Below are 24,460 nucleotides of genomic sequence, written 5' to 3' on the forward strand. Positions count from 1 at the left end.
GAGGTCAGGCGGAGAGCCGGGGGACGGCTGGCCTTGCATTGCCGGACGCTGGAACTCTGCCTTCCCGGGTCCTCACCGGCGCAGCCGGAGGGCGGCTCCGGGCGGGGCAGCCGGGGGCGGGGCCTAGAGAACGCTCTCTAGGCCCCGCCCCATCCGCGCCTCCCACGCCGGGCCGCACAATGCCGCCTCCGGCGCTGGATCCGCAGCGCGCATGCGTTCGGGGGCGGGGACCGCGGTCCGGGCGGGGCCTCATGACGCCGGGCGCCAGGCCCCGCCCCCAGCACGTAGGTTCCCCCCCGGGCCCCGCCCTCGGCCCCGCCCCTCGGCGCGCGCGGTGAGGCGGGCAGGAGGCCGCGGCGGCGCGGCGGTCGCCATTTTGCTCGAGCCTGGGAGTCTGCGGGAGCGGAGCGGCAGTTAACCGCCGCCCCCTGCCCTCGGTCCGGTCCGGTGCGGCCCCGCGCCGAGCCCTGCCTCTCGTGGAGCCCCGGTGGGAAGAGCCCGGCCGACATGAGTGATGTCGAGGAGAACAACTTCGAGGGCAGAGTGAGTACAAAGCAGCGCGAGCCGGGCGGGCGCCCGGGCGGAGGAGGCCGAGGCCGAGGCCACGGCCTGCACCGGGGGCGGGGGCGGGGGCGGGGCGGCACCCCGGGGGGGGGGGGGCGGGGGGGGGGGGGGGGGGGGGGAGGCCGCGGCTCGGCGGAGGCCTGGCCCCAGGCCCGGTCCAGGCTGCCTGAGGCCCGCTGCGGCCGGCGGGGCCTGGGAGGGGGGAAGGCCGGGGGGGGGCGGGGGGGGGTCCTTCCGCCCCTGCCTCCCCCTCCCCTCTTCGGGCCCTCGCCGCCGCCCGCTCCCTTTCTCTCCAAACGGCTGCTGCCTCGTGGGGCGCGGGGGGCGGCGGAGGCGAGAGGCTGCGGGCACGGCCGGGCCCCCGAGGTTCGGGGGAGCCCGTCCTTCCCTTGGCAGAGGAGGAAACTGAGGCTCGTAGGCTGCACGGGACCCTCCTGACCTGGAGCTAAGGCGGAGAGGAAGCGGGGGAGGCAAGCGGGCCCCGAGAGCCCGGGGGCTAGAGCTGCGAGGGTCCGAGGAGGACACTGGACGTGCCGAGATGGGGGGGACCCGAGAGAGCCCCTGTGCCGAGCTGGGCCCGGGCGCTGCGACTTAGGGGGAGCCAGTGACAGCCCATCAGAAACCGTGATCCACCTTCGTTTGGGGGAAAAGAGCCCCTTAGGGCAGGACAGCGAGCCCTGAAAGTTTTCAGGATCACTGATAGCATGCTTGCAGTTAGGACGGGTGGTGGTGTGCCCACCGTGAGCTGTAGAGTCCAACTTAGGGAATTCGGAGTTGTACTTGAGCAGCTCCCTTCAGTGTGCAGAAGCCCTCCCCCCTTCTGAATGCAGAGCATAAACAGCCCCTAAGCAACACATTTCATGCTTCAGGTGGCTTGGGTCACATGGAAACAGTGACAACAGTTCAGGTGTTCACTGGAGGGAGGGACGGAGCTAAGAAATTTTTTTTAAATAATAATAACTCATTTATGTAGCGGTTAATGTTTCCTAAACACTTTCCTCACAACGATCCCAACAAAGTAGGTAGTACAAGAAACTGAGTCTTAGAGATTGTAACTTCTCTTGTCTGGTCATACAACTGGTGACAGCAGGAATTCCAAGCCAAGGCTTCCTGGGCTCTTCATTACGCCTGGGTACACTTGTCAACTGTACCGAGCTTTCTGGAGCCATAGAGTCAAATCAGAAGGTCAGTTCAGGGTTTGGTTTGGTTTGGTTTTTTTCTTAGGAAGATTTAAAAGAGCATTTTTATAGTTAAATGATTCAGACCATTTCTGATACATAGGTGAAAAATCACATGATTGCTTATTTTGGTAGTGTATTGACTCCTTTGAGAAACTTTCTGTGAAAGTATTTAAGCAAAAGTTTTCCTGACAAAACAGAACTAGTATTATTTTAAAGGAGCCTGGCATAAGAATAACTTGCCTAAGTTACTGGGACACTCCCACTCCCCATCAGAACAAAAAAAACCCAACCCAAACCCAGAGAATAATGGTTTCTACTTTTTTAACTTTTCATTTAAAAATTTTATTTATACCATGCAACTATCAAATTTGTATAGCTTATCTGTATAGTATTCCTTTCTAGGTGTTCCTGAGTCTTTTTCAGATTTGATTACTCACTGTAGAATAAGATCCCTTTTTTGGGGGGGGGGAGTAGTTAGGTTATATGTTAGCTTCCTTTTGTTTTAAAAGAAGTTGGGAATTTTTTAGTATGCCCAGCCTTCCTTCTTCAGATCATCCCACCTATCTCTCTTCTTCACCTTTGTAATTAAAACAAAAACAACTCTCTTGAAAATGAAAGATCCCTAATAGTTCATCTCAGTATTTTTTATTGAGAAGAGAAAGTGTCCTCTCAATAAGGTAACTCAAGGGTATAATTTCTAGGCTTTTGTGAGAGGAACTGAGATACTATATGTATATTCCTATTTTAGCCTAGCTAAAAATACCAGTAGTCATTGACAAGTTAAATTTAATATGAAAAAAGTTTTTTTTGAGGTTTTTCCATTTTCAATGTTACAGCTGTTTTTAATCACAAGAAATTCTTTTGTCCCTTTAAATAAGTTGTAAACAACTCTAATTTTAATATGACAACGGTAAACTGAAAATTACCTTTCTTCTCAGAATTTGTATACTATCCCTCCACAGGATTGTTGTAAAGATCAAATGAGATTATGTCTAGGTACTTTGCAAAACTCTGGCACTCCTTAAAATGCCATATAAATGTGAGCTATCATTATATTCTTTCAGAGATTTTTAGTGCATTGTTTTTGATAGTTAACCCGATAGGCCCTGGTCTTTTGTTTTATTTTATGGGAGGCAACAGCAAGGATGTTGTGGCTAGAGAGCAGGCCTGAGAGCTAGCAAGACTTGGGTTTAATTGACCTGGGGCAAATCGCTGAACCTCAGTGCTCTAGGATGACTCTCAAGACTTAAGTTACTGAGGAGCCAAACCATTGGTAGAGGGAGTTTTCCCCTAAAGTTCTCTAGGCCAGCAAAATCCACTGGTCTAGTTCCTGTTCCTGTTCTTTAGAGGATAACCTTAAAATAGAAATCTGGTTTCCATAAAAGCAAGGAGGTATCACAGGTGAAGTAGAAGTAAACCAGAAAACTTTGAGGTTTGGCTATTTTCCTATTTATTAGACTGCTTTTCACTAGCACTTCCTGTAAAATCCACATAGTTGTACAACAGAAGGCCCTTTTAGTGGCAGAGATCACAAGTTGGCACGCTATGAGGTTTGTCATACTATGTAATGCAGCGTAATTTGTTGCATCTGATTTAGCTTGAATATTTCAAGAAGATAATGTTTTGTGAAAGGGCAATTGTGGTAGCTTTAGGTGTGACCAATATTTCATATACACTGAAGAAATAAATCTTCCTTTGAGGGTAAGAAATGGAGAAGCATTATATGTTTATGGTAACAAAAAGGATTGTGGAAATCATTGGTGATATTTATTATTGTTACTATTGGGTTAAGTGTATATTTTTCCTACAAAGGTAAGAAAAGGATATTGAGCTTTCCTCCTTTAATTGATAAAATGAGTTTCCTTAACAAAAAAAAAAAAAAAAGGAAAGCAAAATAGAATGTACTGTAGTTTCTCAGAATCAGTATGAAGAACTTTTTAATACTAAATTTGCTGAATATAGTAGCTGGAATTTTCCCTTTATAGGTGAAAAAGTTCTTTTCAGTTTGAAAGACCAGATGAAGCCTTTTAGGAAGGGAAATATGGTTGAGTGAAATTTTTTACAAACTACATTAATTATTTTCTATGTTTATCTTTTGAAATATTCAATTAACAATTGAATAAAATTGACTGAGTGCCTGTTTCTTACTTAAAGGTGCTGTGGTGGATAAAAAAAATAGGAATCTTAAGGAAACAGGGCAGTTTAGAATCGAATACTAAATCAGATGAATAGAGTAAGTACAGAAGGAATTTGGGAAATGAAGAGATCTTAGAATTTAAGAAGTGTGAGGATCCCAACAGATTATTTAATAGACAAGGACTTGACAGTGTATTTTCTGCATTTTCTTCGTTGGAACTACAAAAATCACTTTTCCAAAGTAATCAGGGTTCAAATTTTTGTTATCAGCACTGGACAGCTCCACTCGGTTTCACTGGAGACTTTCCTGAAGGCTCCTCTCTTTTCTATTCTGGTACCTGCCCCAAGCTAAATTCTAGGTGAACTGGAAGGGGGAGAGCTGCTGGACATGAGGATTTCAGATGCAGCAGAGCTTTTTGTCCAGGATGTGAAGCTCATTCTTTAGACTTTTTCAAATCTTCTTTTGAGATGCCTGTTTGCCTCTACTTTGGGAGATTCTTTTTTGTTGTTTGTTTATTTTTGTTTTTTGCTTGGTGGTTTGTTTTTTTCTCTTAGGAAAATGAAAAAGCTCTTAAGTTCTGGGCTGGTTCCTAGATGTATAACAATTTTTCAAGTCCTAATATGTGGTCCAGTCCCCTTATTTTTATGAGAGCTGAGATCCAGAGAGATTGTGAGTTGACTCAGTTTTTAAAAATGCAGCCTAAGCGAACCCAGTAAGTGCAGAAGTTGAAAGCAGAATCCAGGTATTGGCATGAAGTCCAGTGCTCTTACCACCATACCATATTTCATCTTCTGTAAGCTACAGGTAGTTAGGGAAGGCTTTGCTTAGTAGATGGGATTTGACCTGGACCTTCTGTGGATGGTGAGTAGTATTTTGATAGTGGGAAAATCAGGGAGATGAATGTCAGGTGTCAATAAAGGGACCAGATTGAAATGAAGTGGTAGTGCCGACAATGTTGTCTGTGCACGGTGGTGTGAGATCATGGAGAGCTCTAAGTGACAGGCAGGCTGATGTTTGGACCCAATCCAGTAGTAGGCAGTTGAGAGTCTATTTGATCTCTTGAATTGAGGGGAATGAAAAGAATATAGCAAAAGTGAAAGGAATGTAGCAAACATTAGTCTGGTAGTAGTGTGCAGGATGGGTTAAAGATTAAAGGTAGGAGGAGCCTCTTGCAGAAATTTGGGATTGAAGTGATATGAGGAAGAGTGTGACTTAAAAAGGAATTGGCAGTGGGAATAGAGAGACTTTTCTAACAATTCAAGAGCCATAATTGTGACCTTAATAGAAATGAAGAATTCCAGGAGGTAAAATGGCCCGGAGGGAATCAAAAGTACCAGAGCTTGGAGGCTAGGGATGTTCATTTGTTCATTTAAATACAGATTATTAGTTGAAGTTGTGAGAGATTGGCCTTTAAAACAAAAAATGTTCACAGGCCTAAAATATAACATTTGGTTTTAGTTAATAAACTAATTATGCCTTTTTAAGAAACAGTAAAAAGGTTTAATTCAATTTTTGCTTTTCCATCTTTGTACCTATTTATTCTGATGAATATTAGGAAATGGACTGGTTAAAAAAGTTTTGGTTATTTTTTAGAGGGGATTGTAAGCCAAACCTAAATTCTTTGTTCTATTTATTTTTTGTTTTTGTTTTTTTTGTTTTGGCTAGGCAGTGGGGTTAAGTAACTTGCCCAGGGTCACACAGCTAGTGAGTGTTATGTGTCTGAGGTCGGATTTGAACTCAGGTCCTCCTGAATCCAGGGCTGGTGCTCTATCCACTGCGCCTCCTAGCTGCCCCAAAGAGACTTTTTCTATTTTTTTTTTCTTTTTTCTTTTTTAGGCAATTGGGGTTAAGTGACTTGCCCAGGGTCACACAGCTAGTAAGTGTCAAGTGTTTGGTCTGAGGCCAGATTTGAACTCAGGTCCTCCCGACTTCAAGGCCGGTATTCTATCCACTGCTCCAGTGTAGCCGCCCCCTAAATCCTTTGTTTTACCAGAGTTATTTCAGAGACAGATAATCCATGTCCATTTTTTCCTTTTACTAGTTTTTTCTAATAGTTAGAATGACTAAAAAGAAGGAAGAAAGTAAATTGGAAAATTAAGTCAGATATTCTGCTAACAGTTACCTTTAAGGTTTGGTGAGGGATAAGTTGATACTTTATACTTTATTAATCATTTTTATTTCTTACACTATAGTCATTTTCAAGTAGAAATAGTTATAACTCTTAAGATTCCCCAGCCTCTTGGAATATCCCTAGTACTTCAAAGTTCAGCTCTCATACCACCGCTGCCGAAGCCTCTTTTCTGATCCCTCCAGCTGTAAGTTGTAATAAGTACAAAATTATATTGTCCTTATTTTGTATATATACTTAAGGGTATGTTGTGTCTGTGACTTTTTACTTTTGTCTTTGTATCCCCAGAGCTTGGCACAATGCCTGGCTTGTAGGTGCTTAATAAATACTTATTGATTGCGAGTAGACGAGTCATCTCTGAAGATGAGTGAATAGTACTCAAATGCCTCCCACCCCTAAAGCAAACCCAATTCATGATATCCAGATTGCACCTTGGAGGGATTTCAGCAGAGAGGTTTCAGAAGAGTCCATTTCAAGGCATGTGAGAGAAGGTCACAGAGAAGGAAGAAAACATGCAAAGGGAGTGTACGTGAAATGAAATGTTAGAAAAATAGGTGGGCACCAAACTAAAGAAGGACTTAATGCCAGGATCAGGAGATTATTACACAGAATATCAGATACTGTTTCCTCCTGTCCATGGCCAGTCTTTACTCCTTTGTGCAACTCAGCAATCAAATTCGCCAGCTAAGTGAGCAAAAATAGTTAAATTCACCTCTAGTTCTTAAACAGAATTGATGGAGAACGAAGCTGTGTTTCTTGGGGGGAAGAATTGTGGTAGCTAAAGCCAGTAATAGAAGAGTATTTTGTTTTCTTTCCTTCTTTGTTGCTTGAAGTGTTATAGGGTGATGTTCAGTCCTTTCCAGAGCACAGAAAAATACCAGCTACTCATCGTTTAAACTGTTTTACAGTGTTCATTGTAAATTGTTACTGTAATTTTAAATTACTTTTTAAAAAGGCCTATGCTTTTAATTTCATGAAGTGTACAAAAGCTAACCTTGCCTTAATCCTTTCAACTTTGAAAAAAGTTTATTTTTTAGACAATAACCTTTCAAATTGGCATTGGGAAATGCCTTTTCCTTTCCTCAGGTTAAGAAATAATTTGTGAAAAGCTGCATTTGCTGATCTGTAAATTGGCTTGTTTAAGGTTATGTTTAGTTTACTTATAGTCTCAAACTTGTAAATGCCATTATTTATGGCAGTTAGAGCTACCAGGATTTGTATGGGCTTTTGGTAGGGGAAAAGGTATGGGATGTTTTAATGTTCTCTCTACATGCTTCCATTTCCTTGTAAACATACACTGATTGGAAACACATTAAAAGCACAGCTCTTTACCCTCTTATTCTTTGCCTCTTTTTGGTAAGAGAATGTGTTAGATTTTGGAGAGGGCAGTAATAAAACAAAAAAACTTAAATGGAGCAGACTTGAGTCTCAGTTATTGATTGTAGTTTTTCATTATTACTCAGAAATACATTTTTAACTGTTTTTATGCCCAGAACTTTTGCTGAAATGTGATGGAATAAAGGGTAAAGTCCAGGAGCTTGAAAAGATGACCTAGGGTGGATGGGTGCCCTCAGAGAAAAATGCAAAAGAAATTATCTCTGGATGGTGGATGGAAGGGAGCAATTCTTTAAAATGAAATAAAATTAGTGAACTATTTTAGGACAGTTGTGTAGTGCCCTTAGAACTCATTCATCCTTCCATTTTCCCACCCATTCATTCATGCAATTTCCCAAAGCTGGCCTGAGAGTGTGAGAAAACTTTTTGCTGGCAAGTGTGTCCCAGCATCAAGTACATTTGCACTCCATTTCCTCTTTTAAAATGTTAAAAATCCTCAAAATCTAAACAGGTGCCTCTTTAAGCTGAGTGTGTTAAGACTGATTTTCATCTTTTGGATTTCACAGACTTAGCAGACCCCGAAGAGGATAAGAGTGGGAACAAGGAGATGTAACCAGGCAACACCAGAGAAAAGTAGGGAGAGGCAGCACCATGAAGTGGAGTGTAGAGTTCTTCCCTTCCCATTTGATTTGATGATTGGAGTTTGTTTTGTCCGTAGGATGCTTGGTTTCCCTAATGTTTATAGATTAGCATAAAACGCTGAAATTAGAAAAGGAATAGTTATGACCCTGGGCTCTGTAGGAATTGTTTCTGTGACATTACTGTTTAGAATGTTCAGAGTCTAAACAGAGTAAAAATAAGTGGAAGTGAAAACAAATGGAATGGGGAAACTTGAAATGTCCTGGATCTTTTGGGCAAACACATTAAATTCCTGTGACTTCCTAATGTTTGTTCACCTTTTTAAAAATTAAAGCCATTTCTTTCCCACTAACCTTTTGAGAACTACAAAAGATGCAGTAGCTGCTAAGTTTGGAAAGCATACTCAAGATTTACTCCAGGGCTAGAACTTGAGTGTTGCTTAATTTAAGAGTAGTTATATTGGTGTAACTCTGACCCATGTTACAAGTGCCAGTCCCAAAGTTGTTACTTTGAAAAGTGATACTGTTTTTATGACATCGGTCATTATTCTTTGACTGCCGTTTTCACAACTTGCTTCTTTTCAAACTCCAGAGTATAAACCAACATATACAATCTTAATATGTGGGTCATTTCTTAAAAGTACACGCGGGAAGGTTCACCCTAAAGTAACATGTAGCATACAGCTCTAAGCTTAATGAAAGGAAATTCACATTTACAGAATCATAAGTTGAAAAACTATTCTTTTAAAGACAAGTAAAAGCTAGGCATGGTGACTCCTGATTATAATAGCAGATCCTTGGGTGGCTGAGGCTGCCAGCTTTCTTGAGCTCTGGAGTTCCAGGCTGCAGTGGGTCACAGCATTGAGTGATCTCACTAACTATTACCAGTGTGGGGAACTGGAGAGCTAGGGCAGTCTGAGGAGCGGTGACCTGGCCCAGGGCAAAGTTCCCAACATTGGGCAGTAAAGGGGCCCTTGTGCTTCCGCTCTGAGTTAGACTCAGCCCTCACAAAAATTTGGTTTTGTTTTTTAATAAAATAAGTAAAGACGCAGGTGTCAGTTGGAGGATCTTCTGTTAAAATAAAACTGTCAAGCATCTTCTGAATCCTCTCCAAAAAATTGAGAGTGGCAAAGAAGATGCTCTTTGGAAGGGGCTGTCTTCTAGTAGGTTCTGTTAAAACACACACACACACACACACACACACACACACACACACACACACACACACACACACACACACACACACACACACACACACACACACACACACACACACACACACATACACATACACACACACACACACACATACACACACACACACACACACACACACACACACACACACACACACACACACACACACACACACACCCCAACCCCCACCACCCCCTTAATAAAATAAGCAATCAGGGGCAGCTGGGTGGTGCAGTGGATAGAGTACCGGCCCTAAAGTCAGGAGAATGTGAGTTCAAATGTGGCCTCAGACACATGATAATAACTAGCTGTGTGATGCTGGGCAAGTCACTTAATCCCAGTTGCTTTATGGGATCCTAGAAGTGGGGCCAAGAACTTTTAGTTTATAAGCTAAGAGATTTAAAAGAACATTACTTGGGATAGAGAGATATCCTGTCTTATCTTGACTGGGAGAAAGCTCAGCTGTTCTGACTGTTAAGGGCAGTCAAAGACCAGAGAGGGAAATCTCTCAGGTGTCTCTAGTATGGTATTTCTATTTTTTCAGAGCTGTTTGGAGCATCTTATTAGAACATTCCTTTTTTAAAAAATATATAATCAATGAAAATTTGTTGCATTCCTAAGTGTTTTAGTAATTAACTTCTTAATACATATGTGAGCATTAAGTAACATTCTTGTTGATTGGAATTCCAATTAATTTTGCTGCTGAGTCTGCACACTTGATATAAAATTATTTTAAAAGTGATAGCATTCACTTGAGCATCTAATTTGGGGGGCACCTTTTTTCAACAGGACAGCATAGTGTTTAATATTGTTAGATAATGTCCATCAAGTATTTGTTAAAGTAGCTTCTTGAGAATGAAGTTCTTTAAGAGCAAGCAAAAATTGCTGTTCTTGAATGTTTTGAATGCTAGTCTAATTTGGAAGCATGGGGTAGGAAGGCCCTTCTAGTTTTTTTTATTCAATTTTTATTAGTTACTAACATGAATCTTAGTGTCTTAGGAAAAAGATTTCAAATTCAGACTGTTTCATCTAGGCTGAGTTTAGAACTAGCTTTTTATAGAAGGCTTATTGTGGTCCAATTGTTTATGCATATTTAGTGAAAATAGCATGTAAAGCTTCACAGCTTTTCATCATTCAGAACAGCTTAATCCACTATTAACTAAATTAAACCCATTTATTTATATTAAGCAGTAATAAACTTGTGCTGAAGAAAAACGTTTAAATACATTTTATAAAAAGTTCTTCATATTTTATATTGTCTAAGATAAAATGCTTACCGCACCTAGTTATTGCTTAAGTTTTTGTGGTGGCCAGTGACAAAATATTGTTTCATTTGGCACACGAGGTTTTTTTTTTGTTGTTTTTTTTTTTGTTTTTTTGTTTTAATTAATTTTTATGGTAGTGTTTTTCCTGGATTTGTTGCAGCAGCATTTCAGTACCATTGTCCATGGTACTTTATGAAAAGAATTATTACATAGACTTTCTGCTCTCTAGAAGTTTATGGTTTCTGTGTGAGTAAGGGGTGTAGAGACAGCTAGATGATAAAGTTATCATGTGTGCCCCGGGATGGTTGAGGAGCAATCTTGAAAGCTCTGAATTCAAGTAGGGAATGGGAAAAGTGAAGGCAATATAACCAGTCCATGAAAACTCAGAGCCTTTAAGTAGCATTTGGAATAACCTGAGAAAACAGCTTAATGAGTCCCAGCCTCTGGGAAGGCCATTTCTAATCAATAGTAGAGTTTAGGAGGGTAACTTCCTAACTGAACATGATTAGGTAGACACTTAAGTTGATCTACCTGAAATGAACATGGTGGTGGGGAAAGAGCATGCTGGGATGTGAAGTTTAGAAAGATGAAGTAGCTTGAACAAATTGATAAAAGGATTTAAAAAAAAAACAAAACACTGCCAAACTTTAATATCTGCCCAAACTGTCATACATTTTTATGTGAAACTTTATTATCTGATAAAATGCTGTGTAGTCACCATTGCTTTTTCCTAGTGAACTTTTAATATGAAAATTAGGGTTTAAAACATCTTAAAGTGTCATTAAGTTTGATTAAATTATTGGTTTAAACACAGTAATCCTAGTAGGAAAAAAATTTGATAATTTTCCAGTTAGTAAATAACCCTTTTTCAAGATTGTTAAGATGGAAATTATATAAAGATAGGGTACTGACTACAAGTAATGCCCTAAGATGCAAAAGCATATTCATTCAGTCACTAAAATGTTTGTCCTATAAGGGAAGAGAAAAAAATACCTTGCACAAATTGTAAGAATGAAATAATCAGAAATCCTTTAATTTTAAATTCTATGTATCTAACTACAAGTATCACAGAATAATTTAATCAAATTTTCTCTAAGGTTACTGTTGACCCAATGTTAGTGTAAAATTGGTGGTATAGTGTTGGCATGAAGTAAGGTTCATAAAATATATTTTGTTTACATATATATATATATATATTTATAAGATGTATAGCAATGATTCTCAAACTTTTAGTCTCAGGACCCCTTTACTCTCTTAAATATTGAGAACCACCCACCCTCCCATAAAAGAACTTTTGTTTTATGAGGGTTATCTTCAGTTTTGTGTTGGTTAAGTGTTTAAGAACTGGCTTTCCAAAGACATCACACACTTTTAAATTTAATTTTCATTATTAAAAGCCACTTAAGTCTAGACAATGAACAAAAGAGTAAATCAAGGCTTAATTTGCCAGTTTCCAAGATGTAAATGTTCACACTGAGTATTTAACAGCCAGCCAAAAGGAACTGACTCCAACACACCCCTGGATATCTATTAATATTTACCATATTAGAAATTCAAATGTCTTAGGATTGTGATAAAAATAGTTTTGACCTCACGGAACTGAAGCTATCACAGGGACTTTCACAGGTCTCTGGACCACACTTTGAGAACCATGGGCAGATAGCACAAAACAGAAGTACTGCAGAAGATAGTTTAAGGCACACAGTTTTAATACTTGGAACATATCCTTAATGTAGGACAGACTAATAGCATTACAAAGCTAATTTTATGCTGAGGAATCTGATTTATAAAAAAGTATATCAGAAGAGAAAGAGACTTTTATTTGAACAGGCATAGTTAATTTACTAGCCTTTGAGATTTCAGTCTTAAGAGGTATGTTTACAAAATACAGCCATTCCATTTTGAGGGGGTAGAAATTGGGGAGATCCATTCACATAGGGAATTCTGGTGTGGAAACTCCCACTACTGATTGTCAACTTGCCTGTAAATTATAGTCATAGAATATTGCCTGTTGTTACCTGTTCTTGGTCATGACTTGAATTCCTCAGCTCTTCCCAACTCATAGACCAGCCTTCTGTCCATCACACCATGCTGTGGCTCCATAGTCAGTCTTAGTTTCTGAAATGCTTACTGTGTTGCCACTTTGGTGAATGAAATTGTACCCATGCTTACTTAATGGTTATGGGAATTAGAATAGGGGGTGTGAAACAAGGTGGAACATTTATTATAAGTAATTAAATGAGAAACAAAGATAGAAAACCTAAATTTGGGTTTTTATTTTCTTCATCCAGAGTATGATAACTACCTTTAGGCAATCGTAATAGATGCTGGTGAATTTATTACTTTCAAATCAGGACCTTGGGGTTCTGATTACTACATTGTCCTAAACTTATTATGGACTTTCAGTTGATTTTCTTTCAGGTTTTCAAGTTAAATTAGAAGAAAAGCTTCAAAGAAAAATATAGACATAGAAAGACAGCTTCATAAAAGGAAGGCATACTTGAGCCACATAATAGAGACATACTACTGACGATCCCATTCCTTACATGAAATCATGCCTCAAGTGCCTATAGAATTCTTGTTAAATTGGAGTGATTAGCACCCATCTTCAAACCTTAACATAGACTAGAGAAACCAAATTGCCATTTAATGATAAAATTCTTCCTTTCCCATCTCGTGTTATTAATTGAGAAGTACATTGTAATAGGTGTTCTGAATAAGGAGGAGGCTAAAACTATTAAAGTTAACTTTAATTTTTTTCTTTTATAAGAACTTCCATTTCAGAGGTAGGTATGTGGGCCAGAGAATAATTAAACCAAGAGGACCCAGATACCCTTAATTTTAGATATGTTCTGAATAACATTAAAAAAAATGAGACCTAAACAGAAGACTGATATGCCTTAAAAAAAGATTTTGCATTTCACAAAAGGATATACCATAGGATTATTTTAAATAAATTTCCTGGAGCAGTTTAAATCTCTTACTTTTGCAAAGTTTAGATTTATGCACATCTGCTTTTGAAATATGACCTCTCTGAATCAGAACTAGTAAAGAGAGAGTATCATAAAGATGTCTGCTTATCTACACACACATTTATCACTGGCAATTTTCAAAATGGAGTTTTCAGCAAAAAATTAGAAATTCCTTGCCTTTTCCCTTGTTTTCTCAGTTTGCTTGTTTGCTGCAACAAAAATGGTTTTATGTTAGTATAGACTGAATGTTTTTGATATGTAAGTGTATTGATTTAATAAAATTAGGAGAAATTGAAGGGTAAGGCAGTAATTAGTTTTGGATCGTTTTTGAATCTTTGCATATATCCTATAAAGTGTGAGATCAAATAGGTATGTACAAATGGTGATGGTAATATTACTATTGTTACAATGTATAGGTTTGGATAGGTGGGTACATATTCTGTTGAGGATGTTTTGCTTTAAACTTTAGTCTTTAAACGGATTAGTGTTTTTCAGAATAGTGATAATTGGAGACTTTTAAGGTTAGCCAGTAATTTTGTTAGAGTTTGGACCTCTCTGGATCTTTGCAGGTATCTTGTAAAGTGTGGCTTTAGATAGGTCCGGTGCAAGTAGTGGTACTAGCAGGACAACTTATCTCTTGTCATGTGTGGATCTGGAGGGGCGAATGCAAATAATTTTGACCAGGATGTTTGTTTTAAAAGCTGTTTGATCTTAAACTGGGCATAGTGAAAGCCTGCTTACAGGTTATTAAGTCTCCTGAGATATTGAAGTAGTAGAAACCTGTCAGGGACACACCAAAAATCTATTCGATAGGTATTAGTCCCATATTCTAATTAGCCTGTAGTATTGACTTATATACACCTTTTAAGGTTCAGGGAAATTCCAGATAAAGATTAGGGATGAAATCTGAAAGGGGAGGAGGGTGACGAGTATGGTAAAAGCGTTTGGAATTCTCCAGTAAATTCTGATGTTAAAATTTAGATTCTTAAACAATTTTAAAGACTTAAAAATTGTTTTTATAAAGTAGTTATTTGCACTTTACCTGCTGGCTTTTCCATTTGGTAGATAACATTCTGAACTCCAGCAGAGTTTTATAATCCCCACGTGCTTAAATATACTAAATGTTCTTTTTCCATTAAGGTTAATGTTCGTGAAGAAATTGAAGAGTTTTTTCCAAGAATGTGGAAGATAAATCAAGATAAAAGAAGGCTAATGAAAAGTATTAAAGATCAGAAAATTAAAATTGAATGGGGGAAAAAATTGAACAGAAGATTGGTCAGATAGAAGCACTTGAATTTTTTTTAAGGCTATTATGAATTGTTTGAATTGGGGAAGAATACACGAAGTATGAAAAAGGAAAAACTCAATGAAGAATGAAGAAAAGTAGAAAGCACGAGTGAAGTAGAATTAAAAGAATCTGGAAGAATGAATGGGTCCTAGGTTAAGTAAATGTATGGTTTATGTTCCAGTGTCTGTATGATCAAGTTGTAGATGAATTTGCATGATTGCTTAGTTAATAGCGGAGTTGGTGATCTGGTTCAAGTAGGGAATTATTTGAGGACAGTCTGCAGTATTAACAATGGGCTATTAATGAGCTGAAATTCTTTCTGGAGGGTGTTGCCTAACCATTTGTCTTTCAGGAGCAATCAATCAATATAATATAATATAATGTAATGACGGTACTTAAATGTTAGGTGGTAGGCATCTCCGTGACCACTGCCATTTGTAATACTGTCTTCTTTGTTAGGAGTCTCGCTCTCAGTCAAAATCTCCAGCGGGAAGTCCTGCTCGTGTAAAATCCGAGAGCAGGTCAGCATCTCGTAGTCCATCAAGGGCTTCTAAACATTCCGAATCCCACTCGAGATCAAGATCAAAGTCCAGGTGAGTGTATTTGAGTTGTACTCAAGGTGTTTTGCTTGATTTTTGTTATTTTTACTTTTTTGTACTTCAAGGGCGAGAATGGTTTTTGACTAATTCTAATTCAGTTGCATGAAGATGCCTAAAACTGTTTGTTTATCTTATCAAATTGAGCATTTTTAAACTGTGTATACTTGGCATATAATTAACAGCCTTGATAATGCCCTTGCCTAATTAATACGAGATTGTAGTTTAAAGGACGTTTATTTATCTGTAATTTATCTCTTTATAAAATAGTGCCAGAGTGATTCCCTGGAATTAATCAACTTTAATATGCTTGACCTGCACTCCTTAAATATTTTGTGCAGTTTCAGATTTCTCCTTCATTTACCAAGTATCTGGGAAGCTTCTGCTGTTTACAAAGAGAATTGTCCTGGATGTGATAGCACTTGTCTGTAGTCCCAGCTTTTGGGGAAGCTAACGCCGGCAGATCTCTTTGAGCTCAGGAGTTTGGAATTTTGGGCTAAGCTAATTACCGAGTATTGTATCAGGGGGAAGCTGGGGGGAGATGTCGCCAGGTTGCCTGAGGGGTAAACTAGCCAGTGTTAGAAATGGAACAGGTCAAAGCTCTGAGGAAGAGACAGTCTTTTTGTTTTTCTTTTTTTCTTAAAAAAAACAAGTAAATAATTGAAACACCAAAGAGTACTGTGTTATGTAAAAGCATACTAATTTGAATGTGTTCAGTTTTTGAAAATGAGAATTTTTTTTTCTACTTTTGCAATTTCTTGTTTTATAAGCAAACTAAAGTTGCATCCTCCACTGAACACTGACATAGGATTAAAGATATTTGGACATAAGATCTAAGAAGAAAAGTTTGCTGGAGGGGACATATGCTGGGCATCTTGACTTAGCTGCCACGGTGGCTGAGGCTGGTTGCTGGAGCTCTGCAGTTCTAAGTTGTAGTGGTCTAAGGTGATTGGGGGCCCTCCCTAAGTCTAATGTCCCATATGTGAGTCCTCAGTTCTGAGGGGCTGCCAGGTTTTCTAAGGGAAGGGGAAAACTTCCTCAGGTTGGACATGGAACAAGTCAAAATTCCTGCCCATTAGGGGTGGGATTGACTCATAAGAAGCTCCTGGGCTCCCTGCTGGAAAGAGATGCGGAGACCCTGTCTTTCTTTAATAAATCCCAGAGCTTTGCTGTAACCTCTGCAACGGAAGAATGATACGGTAAGAGAAGTGGTGTTTGAGGAAGATCGTGAGACCAGATATACGGTTAGCATTGTGAGGGACCCCAGAAGCCGTGGAATCCAGCTCCCTCGTTTTACTGGCAAGTCTTAGGGGGTGTGTGCTTTGTCCATTGTGGGGCAGGTAGTGAACTAAGTCCTCTGACTCTATGGGTAGCATCAGAGAGAGAATTGTTCTCCAATAACCCTAAGGTAAATGGAGAAACTGAGAGGATTTAAGTAAGTTGTAGGATGTTTTCAGTGATAACCTGTGCACCAGATGTTATAATATAGGAGAGGAATTATTCTGAGGGATATGATGAGAAAAGGTGATGAGATTATTCATTCAGTGAGGCTGGTGACAGTAACAGACAAACAGCTGCCTGTGTGCTGCACGGGTAACCTGTGAAATGTAAAAAAGACCTGGACAAAAGCCCCAGGGCCGTGGATTGTGACCTGTCTGAAAGACTATTGGAAAATGTGGATATAAACTGTGAAGGTAATACGTAAGTGTGAACTGTGATGGGCGCTGATGGAGAAAATATTGACACTAATAAAATGACATCCATTAAAGTCGATTGATAGCAATGTTTTATATATTGAACATGGAGAAAAGGAATTCAGGAAAACTTTGGATTTGAAGTTCATTCACTTTTAGAAGTTGCTTGTTTTAAATAACGTGATGCAGTTTTTGATTAATATAATGCATAATGGGGACCTGAAATTGCAGAAATTTTTAGCTGGGAATCTGAAAAGGGCACAAGTGGTAGTATGAATAAGAGATATGATTATGAAGAAAAGCTTTTAAAGTTAGGGAGAAATTAATTAGAACACTTCTGTGTTTTGGAAACGTATTCTGATAGGCTTTCTTTTTTTAACATTCTCGCTTAAGCAAGCCTTTGTCCCCTCATCCTCTCTCTTCCGTTTCTCAGGCTAAGTGAATGATACAATTTTTGGACAGCTCCATCTGTTGTTTTATAAGCAAACTAATGTTACAGCCATCTAGAGAATGAACCCACTTAGGGTTCATTCAAGAAATTAATTTAAAATGTCTACTTAAGGAGCAAAGTAGAAAGATAATAAATTTTTCATAAAAATATATTCTAAAACTCTTTTGAATTAACCACTTAAAACTGCCTGCCTCTATCAGTACGGGTAACAGTGATTCTGTTCTTTTACCTTAAAGATCTGATAGAACACAAACTAGAGTTCTTTAAAAATCAGGTAGTAGATGTTTAGATAAGAAATCTTTAATTTTGCAGTAAAGAATATTTCCAATAGAGAAGTCCATGATAGAATACTTCTAGAGTAAGAAATTATTCATGATAAAGGGCAAAGGGGTGTGTGTGGGGGGGGGAGGGGGGGAGATGGAGATAGTTGTGTCACATTATTGTAGCCCACTCTTAGCCATCAATAGGTGTTTGATGTGTATTTTTCCCCCTTGTTTCTTTTCCTTGTATCCTTGAGTAAGGATGGAAAGCGGACAGAGAGACTGTAGCTAGGGTTGGAGGAGAGTTTTTCCATAATATTCCTGTTACCCTAACTAAGAGGATAATTTTCAGTAGTGCCCAGGGACTCCTAAACAAGGGAAAGAATTTGTGCTGTTCCTTGACTTCTTGGGGTGATTGTTCCCTCGTGTTCTCCCTTCCCCCTCAAAGACATCCAGAGAAATTTGCCAGGGACTAGAATCTGAAGTTATTGCACGTAGTTGTCATGAAATTGTGGGATTCAGAGTTGGAAGGGATCTTAGAGATAATTTAGTTGAGTCCACTCCTCATCATGTCATTCTCAGGGCCATGTTGGGTAGTGTGGTTTAGGGGAAAGAACACTGGACTAGGAATGGGACTTGTCCCTCACTGTGTGAATGAGCTTTCTAGACTTCAGGTCTTCCATAGCTGTATGTTTTAATTAAGCAGTCTGACCTTAAATACCATATTGGTGTTACCTGAAATGAATCTTCAGTATCATGTAGGGTCTAACCCCCTAATCTTCTACTCCTGTAGCAATTAGTCTTTAACACATAATCCATCAGTTGCGTACTGTCGTCTCGTGTTTAATGTAGTTTTGTTCATCCGTCTCGGTTATGTACATGTTTTGAATGTGGGAACCATGTAATTATCTACTTCTAAATTCTCCTTAGGATGTAGTGCAGTGTAATAGAGGTCTTACATGTAAAGGCTCACTGTCCTCCGAATCACAGACTTTTCTAGCTTGAAGGGACTCTTTTTCTGGTCCAGCACTCTCAGCGGACCGTAGAATTGCAGTGACTTGTCTGATGTCTTAATAACCAGCTGTAGAGCCAGGTTGAAGGAAGGATTTTAAATTTGACAGGAAGGCAATTCTAGCTGTGCTGAAGGGCAAGGGTCAGCTTCTATCATTCTCCTCTAGAAACCTTCCATCCTATCTTTGCTCCTTTAGCTAATTTATCCTATATCTCCTGACTTGTGTCTGATATCTTTCCATTATACCGTGCTGCTGATAATTCAAGTTTTAGCCACAGTATCCTGAAAGGCCACAAGATGGAGATAGAACATAGGGAAAGTTTCTGGGTGCTTGATGCTCATTGTCCAACCCCAGTCCCTCCCCCGTCCCCTTGTCTTGTGCAACTGGGACTGCTCCAGCACAGACTTGTCTCTGTACGTTTGTCTGTCCTCAGCCTATCCTTTCTGCTTCTCTTTGCATTTTTCTCCTTTCCCAAAATGTCAATGAATAGAACATTTTAATTTTGTTTTTAAAAAACATTTTATGTACATCTTTTTTCATTTCACCTTCATTTCCGAATATATCCTTTCCCCAGCTCCTACCCAGTGAGCTATCCCCTGTAACCAAAAATAAGTAAATAAAAAATAGAAGAAAAAGAAAAAATTTCAGCAAAACTAAGCAGCATGTCAGCTGAGGACATGGAGTATTGCATATTCACGATCCCCATCCTTTCATCGAAGAGAGAGAGAGCTGCAGTGTCTCTTCAGGAACAAGCTTGGTCATTGGTACAGCCTCTAATTTATTACTTGTTGTTGTTCTTTCCACAACATTGCTTGTAATCTTTGTGCTTGTCGTGTGGGTGGTCTTGCATATTTTACTTTGAACTAGTTCGTTTAAGTCATCCCATGATGTTTCTTTGAACTTTCGTATTCCTAATTTCTGACGATCACAGTTGCCTTTCACTACACTTGTATCAATTGGTAGTCGTCTCCCTTGTTTCCAGTGTGTTGCTACTACAAAAAGTGCTGCTGTTGGGGACCTTCTTGTCCTTATTTCCTATTGGTGAAGATCTTCACATTTATTAAGTGCTTTCTTTGTCCCTGGGACTGGGGACACAGAAACAAAACAGTCCCTATTTTGGGGGGAAAAACAAACCCAGAACCTCAAGGTTCTTTTCTAAAGGGGACAACAGGAGATACGTAGTATTTACAAAGCGATTTTTGGTGGGAGAAAGTCTGGCAATTGGGGCTCTCAGAAAAAACCTCTGGCCAGAGGTGGTACTTGACCTTGAATCTTTAAAGTAGTTGGAGATAAAGAGAGAATCTCAAGGCATAGACATGGGTGAAGAGCAACCTCAGGAAGGGCCCAGAGGCAGGTGAAATGTACAGGGAACACTAGGGAGACCCTTTTGTCTGAAACAGAGGGCTTGGGGAGAGGGAGATACAAAATTTCTTTCAAAAAAAAAAAAAAGAGAGGTTGGTGTCAAATTTCGAAAGACTTTGAGTGTCCAAGGACCTGCTTCATCTTCTAAATAAGAGGAACCACTCTGTTCTCAAGTTTCTTGAGCAGAGAAATGGTGTTTTTAGAAATATTGGTCTGGTTGTTATGGGGAGGATAGCCTCAGGAGATTTGGTACCTTACCTTACAAAGCATCTAGTCAACCCCCACTGGTTTTACAGATAAGGAAAGTGAGGTCCAGAGGGGTTAAGCATAAGCCACACGGGTAATCAGGGAGCAGAAGCCGTAGCCCATGGGCCTGGGCTTTCTCCTTCTAGATAACCTGGTTGCACCCTGTAGAAGAAAGGAAGACAAATCACAAGGGCAAAGAAAAGCAATAAGAAGGAAAGTGTTAAAATTATTTAAGCCTTAGGCAGTTAATGTGGTCCACGCTGCTGCTCTGGAGGAATATGGAATGTGATCCCTGTCCTCAGGACATTTATACTGCAGTTTAGAGAAGAATCAAACGTGTGAAGCCATTATTGTACAGAAAGGCCATATGTCTTGGACCTAGACTGGGGGCACAGACTGAGTGGGGGAATGTTCCAAGGAGCTAATCAGAGGAGCCAGCATCTTCACAGGCAAGGCATTTTGAACAAAATGGAATTCAAGGCGGACTTCAAAGAATAGTTAGTATTTAGATAGATGAAAATGAGAGGATTACTGGGAAACCAAAGGTATAGCGTGTTTGTGAATCCAAACTGTGGATTCCTACAGGAGAGTAGTGGGAAGTAAGTTTCTCTTCTTTCATTTTTGGTTCAGTCACCTTCCCCTTAAGATCTCTTATCCCTAAATATAGACTTCAAATTTAGGCTGAAAGCAAAAGCTTTATACACTTCTTCCCCCACGTCTAATTCATTTTGGAAAATGACCCTCCAAAAAAGGAACTTCAAAGGTGCATGATTCTAATGTACATCATTTAAATCAACTTTGAAATAAGGTGAATGTCAGTCTGCAAAAAATGATGTACCTCAGACCTCACTTGCCAGTGTGATGATAATGATATATTAGAATAGAGTTGGCACCAATAGAAGGTGGAGTTCTGTTGCCATGGGTGAATTTTCCATTTTTCTTAAGATTCTTTATTGTTGCCTAATTTCTCTCAAGCTCTCGCTCAGGGATTACTATCAGCGCATGGTGCTTCTTGAATAAAAGAGACAAAAAATGTGCAAAGAGCATGTCATTTCTGTCATGAGACAGCAATTTCAAAAGAATGTACTTAAAGGATATTCCCTTTTTTCTTTAAAATATGTAAATAAATTACAATAATTGGTTTATTGTTTCCCATCAGCACTAAAAATCATCAGTGAGGCTGGAAGTGATGATGCTTCTAAGTATCTTTTGATCAGTATCACAAAGTTACTTATCTCCATAAGTGATTAAAAATACAATTCTAAGCTAACTTCTAGTTCAAAATAAATGCAGAGACTTGGTTTTTATTTTGTACCTTGCATTTAAGGAATCTTCAGGGGTTGTGTTGAGGCAGGTACTTTATGTTCCTTCTTACTAAACTTATTTCTTTTAAAGGTCAAGGTCAAGGAGACATTCTCATAGACGCTACACTCGATCCAGATCCCATTCTCATTCTCATAGGAGACGATCACGAAGTAGGTCGTACACGCCAGAGTATCGTCGTCGAAGGAGCCGAAGTCATTCTCCCATGTCTAACCGAAGAAGACATACAGGCAGCAGAGTATGTGACCTTAAAATAACTTAATTCAGATGAACGCCCTACTTTTGATGTTCACATTTTATGGTTGGAGGGGTGGGTGGGTGCAAGAGCATTGTTTTTTTTCCTGTAGGACAGTTGGGATTTTAGGAATTAGAGCTGGAAGGGACCTTAGAGATGCGCTTGTTAAGTTTCTCCTCTGCTAGAGATACAGAAACTGAGGCCAGAGGTGGAGAGAAACAAAAACCGAGGTTGAGTATTATTAACTCAGAGGTAGGTGGTTGTCCTGTCAGGAGACCATTGCTACACGTTTTGATCCATCCCTGAGCAGTACTACGTTTATTTTGGAGAGTGCACTAAGCCAGGAATTGGGATTTCTGGGGCTTTTCCCCGAGTTTTCCCATTAACTTAGTTGGTGATTTTCCTGTCCAGTGGCTTACTGTAAAACTGGAGATCTCAAGTAGGTAATTGAAAGTACCTTTCTGCCTTAACATTGTAATTCAAATAAACTCAAAAGATTTCTTAGAATTTGCTAAAGATTTCTACCTCACCACTAGAGGGCCTCTAAGCTGTGAGCTTTCTCTTTTCATTCTGGTTAGGCTGTGGGTGTAGGAGCTTGCAACCCCCACCCCCATCTAGGAGACAGCCAAATTAGTCCTACTAGGATAGGAAAACAGTTTGTCATTCTTACTGACATGGTTATAATATGTCATTCACCAAATGTTTTGGAGTTAGCCTTGTACAGGATATTGTGGAAGGTATTGAATAGGCTACAAAGGAAAATGAGACTTTCCTACCTGAAGAAATGGTGACACGAATACAATGTGACGCCCATAGCACTTAACTGCTCCGAGAAAATCTGGGGGGATGTTGTCATCCTCCTTTTCTTCTCTTTTTCCTCCATGCTCCTATGCATTTATTACCCCTCCCTCCAATTTTAGTATAGTGAGTTCTACTAGATACCCATCTTTGACTTAAAATATAAATATGTTGATTGTTCTCCCTAGCTAATGTCTTAAGACAAATTGAATCTGTGAAATGGATAAATACTGATATTACACTAGGAATTCCCTTAAATATAGGCATCTCAATAGGTGCCAGGGTTTTCTTCCTCCCATTCAATTTACATTTTCAGAAATAGGGTTTTGAGGTTCGTATGAGTGAATGTGTATGACACTATTGTAAATTGTGAAGAATGGTGCATTCTAGGCAAATTGGTTTAAATATAATTAATTTGAAGAGTACTTTGTGACATTTTGAACACCCTCTTTTTATTTTTTCAGGCTAATCCAGACCCCAATACATGTCTGGGAGTGTTTGGTCTGAGTTTGTATACAACAGAGAGAGATCTTCGGGAAGTATTTTCCCGTTATGGACCCTTGAGTGGTGTCAATGTGGTTTATGATCAACGAACTGGGCGATCCCGAGGATTTGCCTTTGTTTATTTTGAACGAATAGATGATTCAAAAGAGGTAGGTTCTCTGTTTTTATGCTTAACATCTGTAGTACCTGGGATTGCTGGAGGATCTTGACTGCAAAGCTTGAGAGTTGTGACGAATGGGTAGACTGGGAGTGGTGATTACATGTGCATATATTGCAACATATTGAAGTAATTACAAACTCAAATAATAACATAATCTGATAGTTATCTACAACAAGTTATATTACTAAAAGCAGTCCAATAGTACACTTAGATAATATCGAAGAAATAACAGTAGCATACATAACTGTAATGTTCTTGCTTCTGTTTTGTGCTGGAGACTGGTATTATCAGTCATGAAAAGTAAAATACATATGTAGACAAATATATATAAGCCACTAAAATTGTTTTGTAGTTTAACTGCTATAATCGTATTCAGATTGATTTAAGGAAAAATGCTGTATTGACATAAGTAGGTCCCCTCTCTGACCTCTGAAGAGAGTACAATAGCCCAGAAATGATCTCCTTTGAATGAAATTCCCCAAATGGATTATTCGATGATATGATTGTTGAGTAATTTGTAAGAATGATAATTTGACTTAAAAGGAATGGTACATTTGACACCTTTCCCATATAGAATGAGAATATGAGAATTTATAATTAAATTGAAAAATTATGCTAGCCTTTTGAAAACAGACCATACAAATACACATTGTCATATGCTGATTGTTTGGGACCCTTTTTTTTTTTTTAAGCTAAAATTCACTTTGTTGTAAGCCAGTCCTATTTGATTCCCATTGTTGTATACATTTTTGTTTTTAAATATTAATACCATGCTTTTTTAAAAAGTAAAAAATTCCTTCTGAATGCAGAAAACATTGATTTTTTTGGGGGGGGGGGTGAGGCAGTTAAGTGACTTGACGGCAGTCACGCAGCTAGTGAGTGTTATGTGTCTGAGGATGCATTTTGAACTCAGGTCCTCCTGATTCTAGAACATTGAATTTTTAAAAGCTGTTCTTTCATAGTAAGTCATGGAAAGATCAACAAGAGTTGAAAAACACATATAAAATGCCTGTAAGTCTGCCTCATAGCTACATAGGCATTGGGTATAATGTTTGTGCGTATTTGAAGGACTGACAGATGGTTGGTTCATTTTCTGGTTTCACCTCTGCCTTC

General features: G+C 39.4%; 1 protein-coding gene across 4 annotated transcripts in view; it reads left to right on the forward strand.

Annotated features, from left to right (window-relative positions):
* The first annotated feature begins 390 nt into the window (after positions 1-390).
* Positions 391-24,460, forward strand: part of LOC114050428 (transformer-2 protein homolog alpha) — a 30,791-nt gene continuing 6,721 nt past the window's right edge. For all 4 annotated transcript variants that reach the window (XM_027872092.1, XM_027872093.1, XM_027872094.1 and 1 more), the window contains exons 1-4: positions 391-543; positions 15,165-15,298; positions 21,723-21,888; positions 23,148-23,336. In XM_027872092.1, coding sequence (XP_027727893.1) covers positions 508-543; positions 15,165-15,298; positions 21,723-21,888; positions 23,148-23,336 — 525 coding nt within the window. In that variant the 5' untranslated portion in view covers positions 391-507. The remainder of the gene's footprint in view (positions 544-15,164; positions 15,299-21,722; positions 21,889-23,147; positions 23,337-24,460) is intronic.

Source organism: Vombatus ursinus, unplaced genomic scaffold (assembly GCF_900497805.2).
Source record: "Vombatus ursinus unplaced genomic scaffold, bare-nosed wombat genome assembly UNPS02014799.1, whole genome shotgun sequence".
Taxonomy (NCBI): Eukaryota; Metazoa; Chordata; class Mammalia; order Diprotodontia; family Vombatidae; genus Vombatus; species Vombatus ursinus.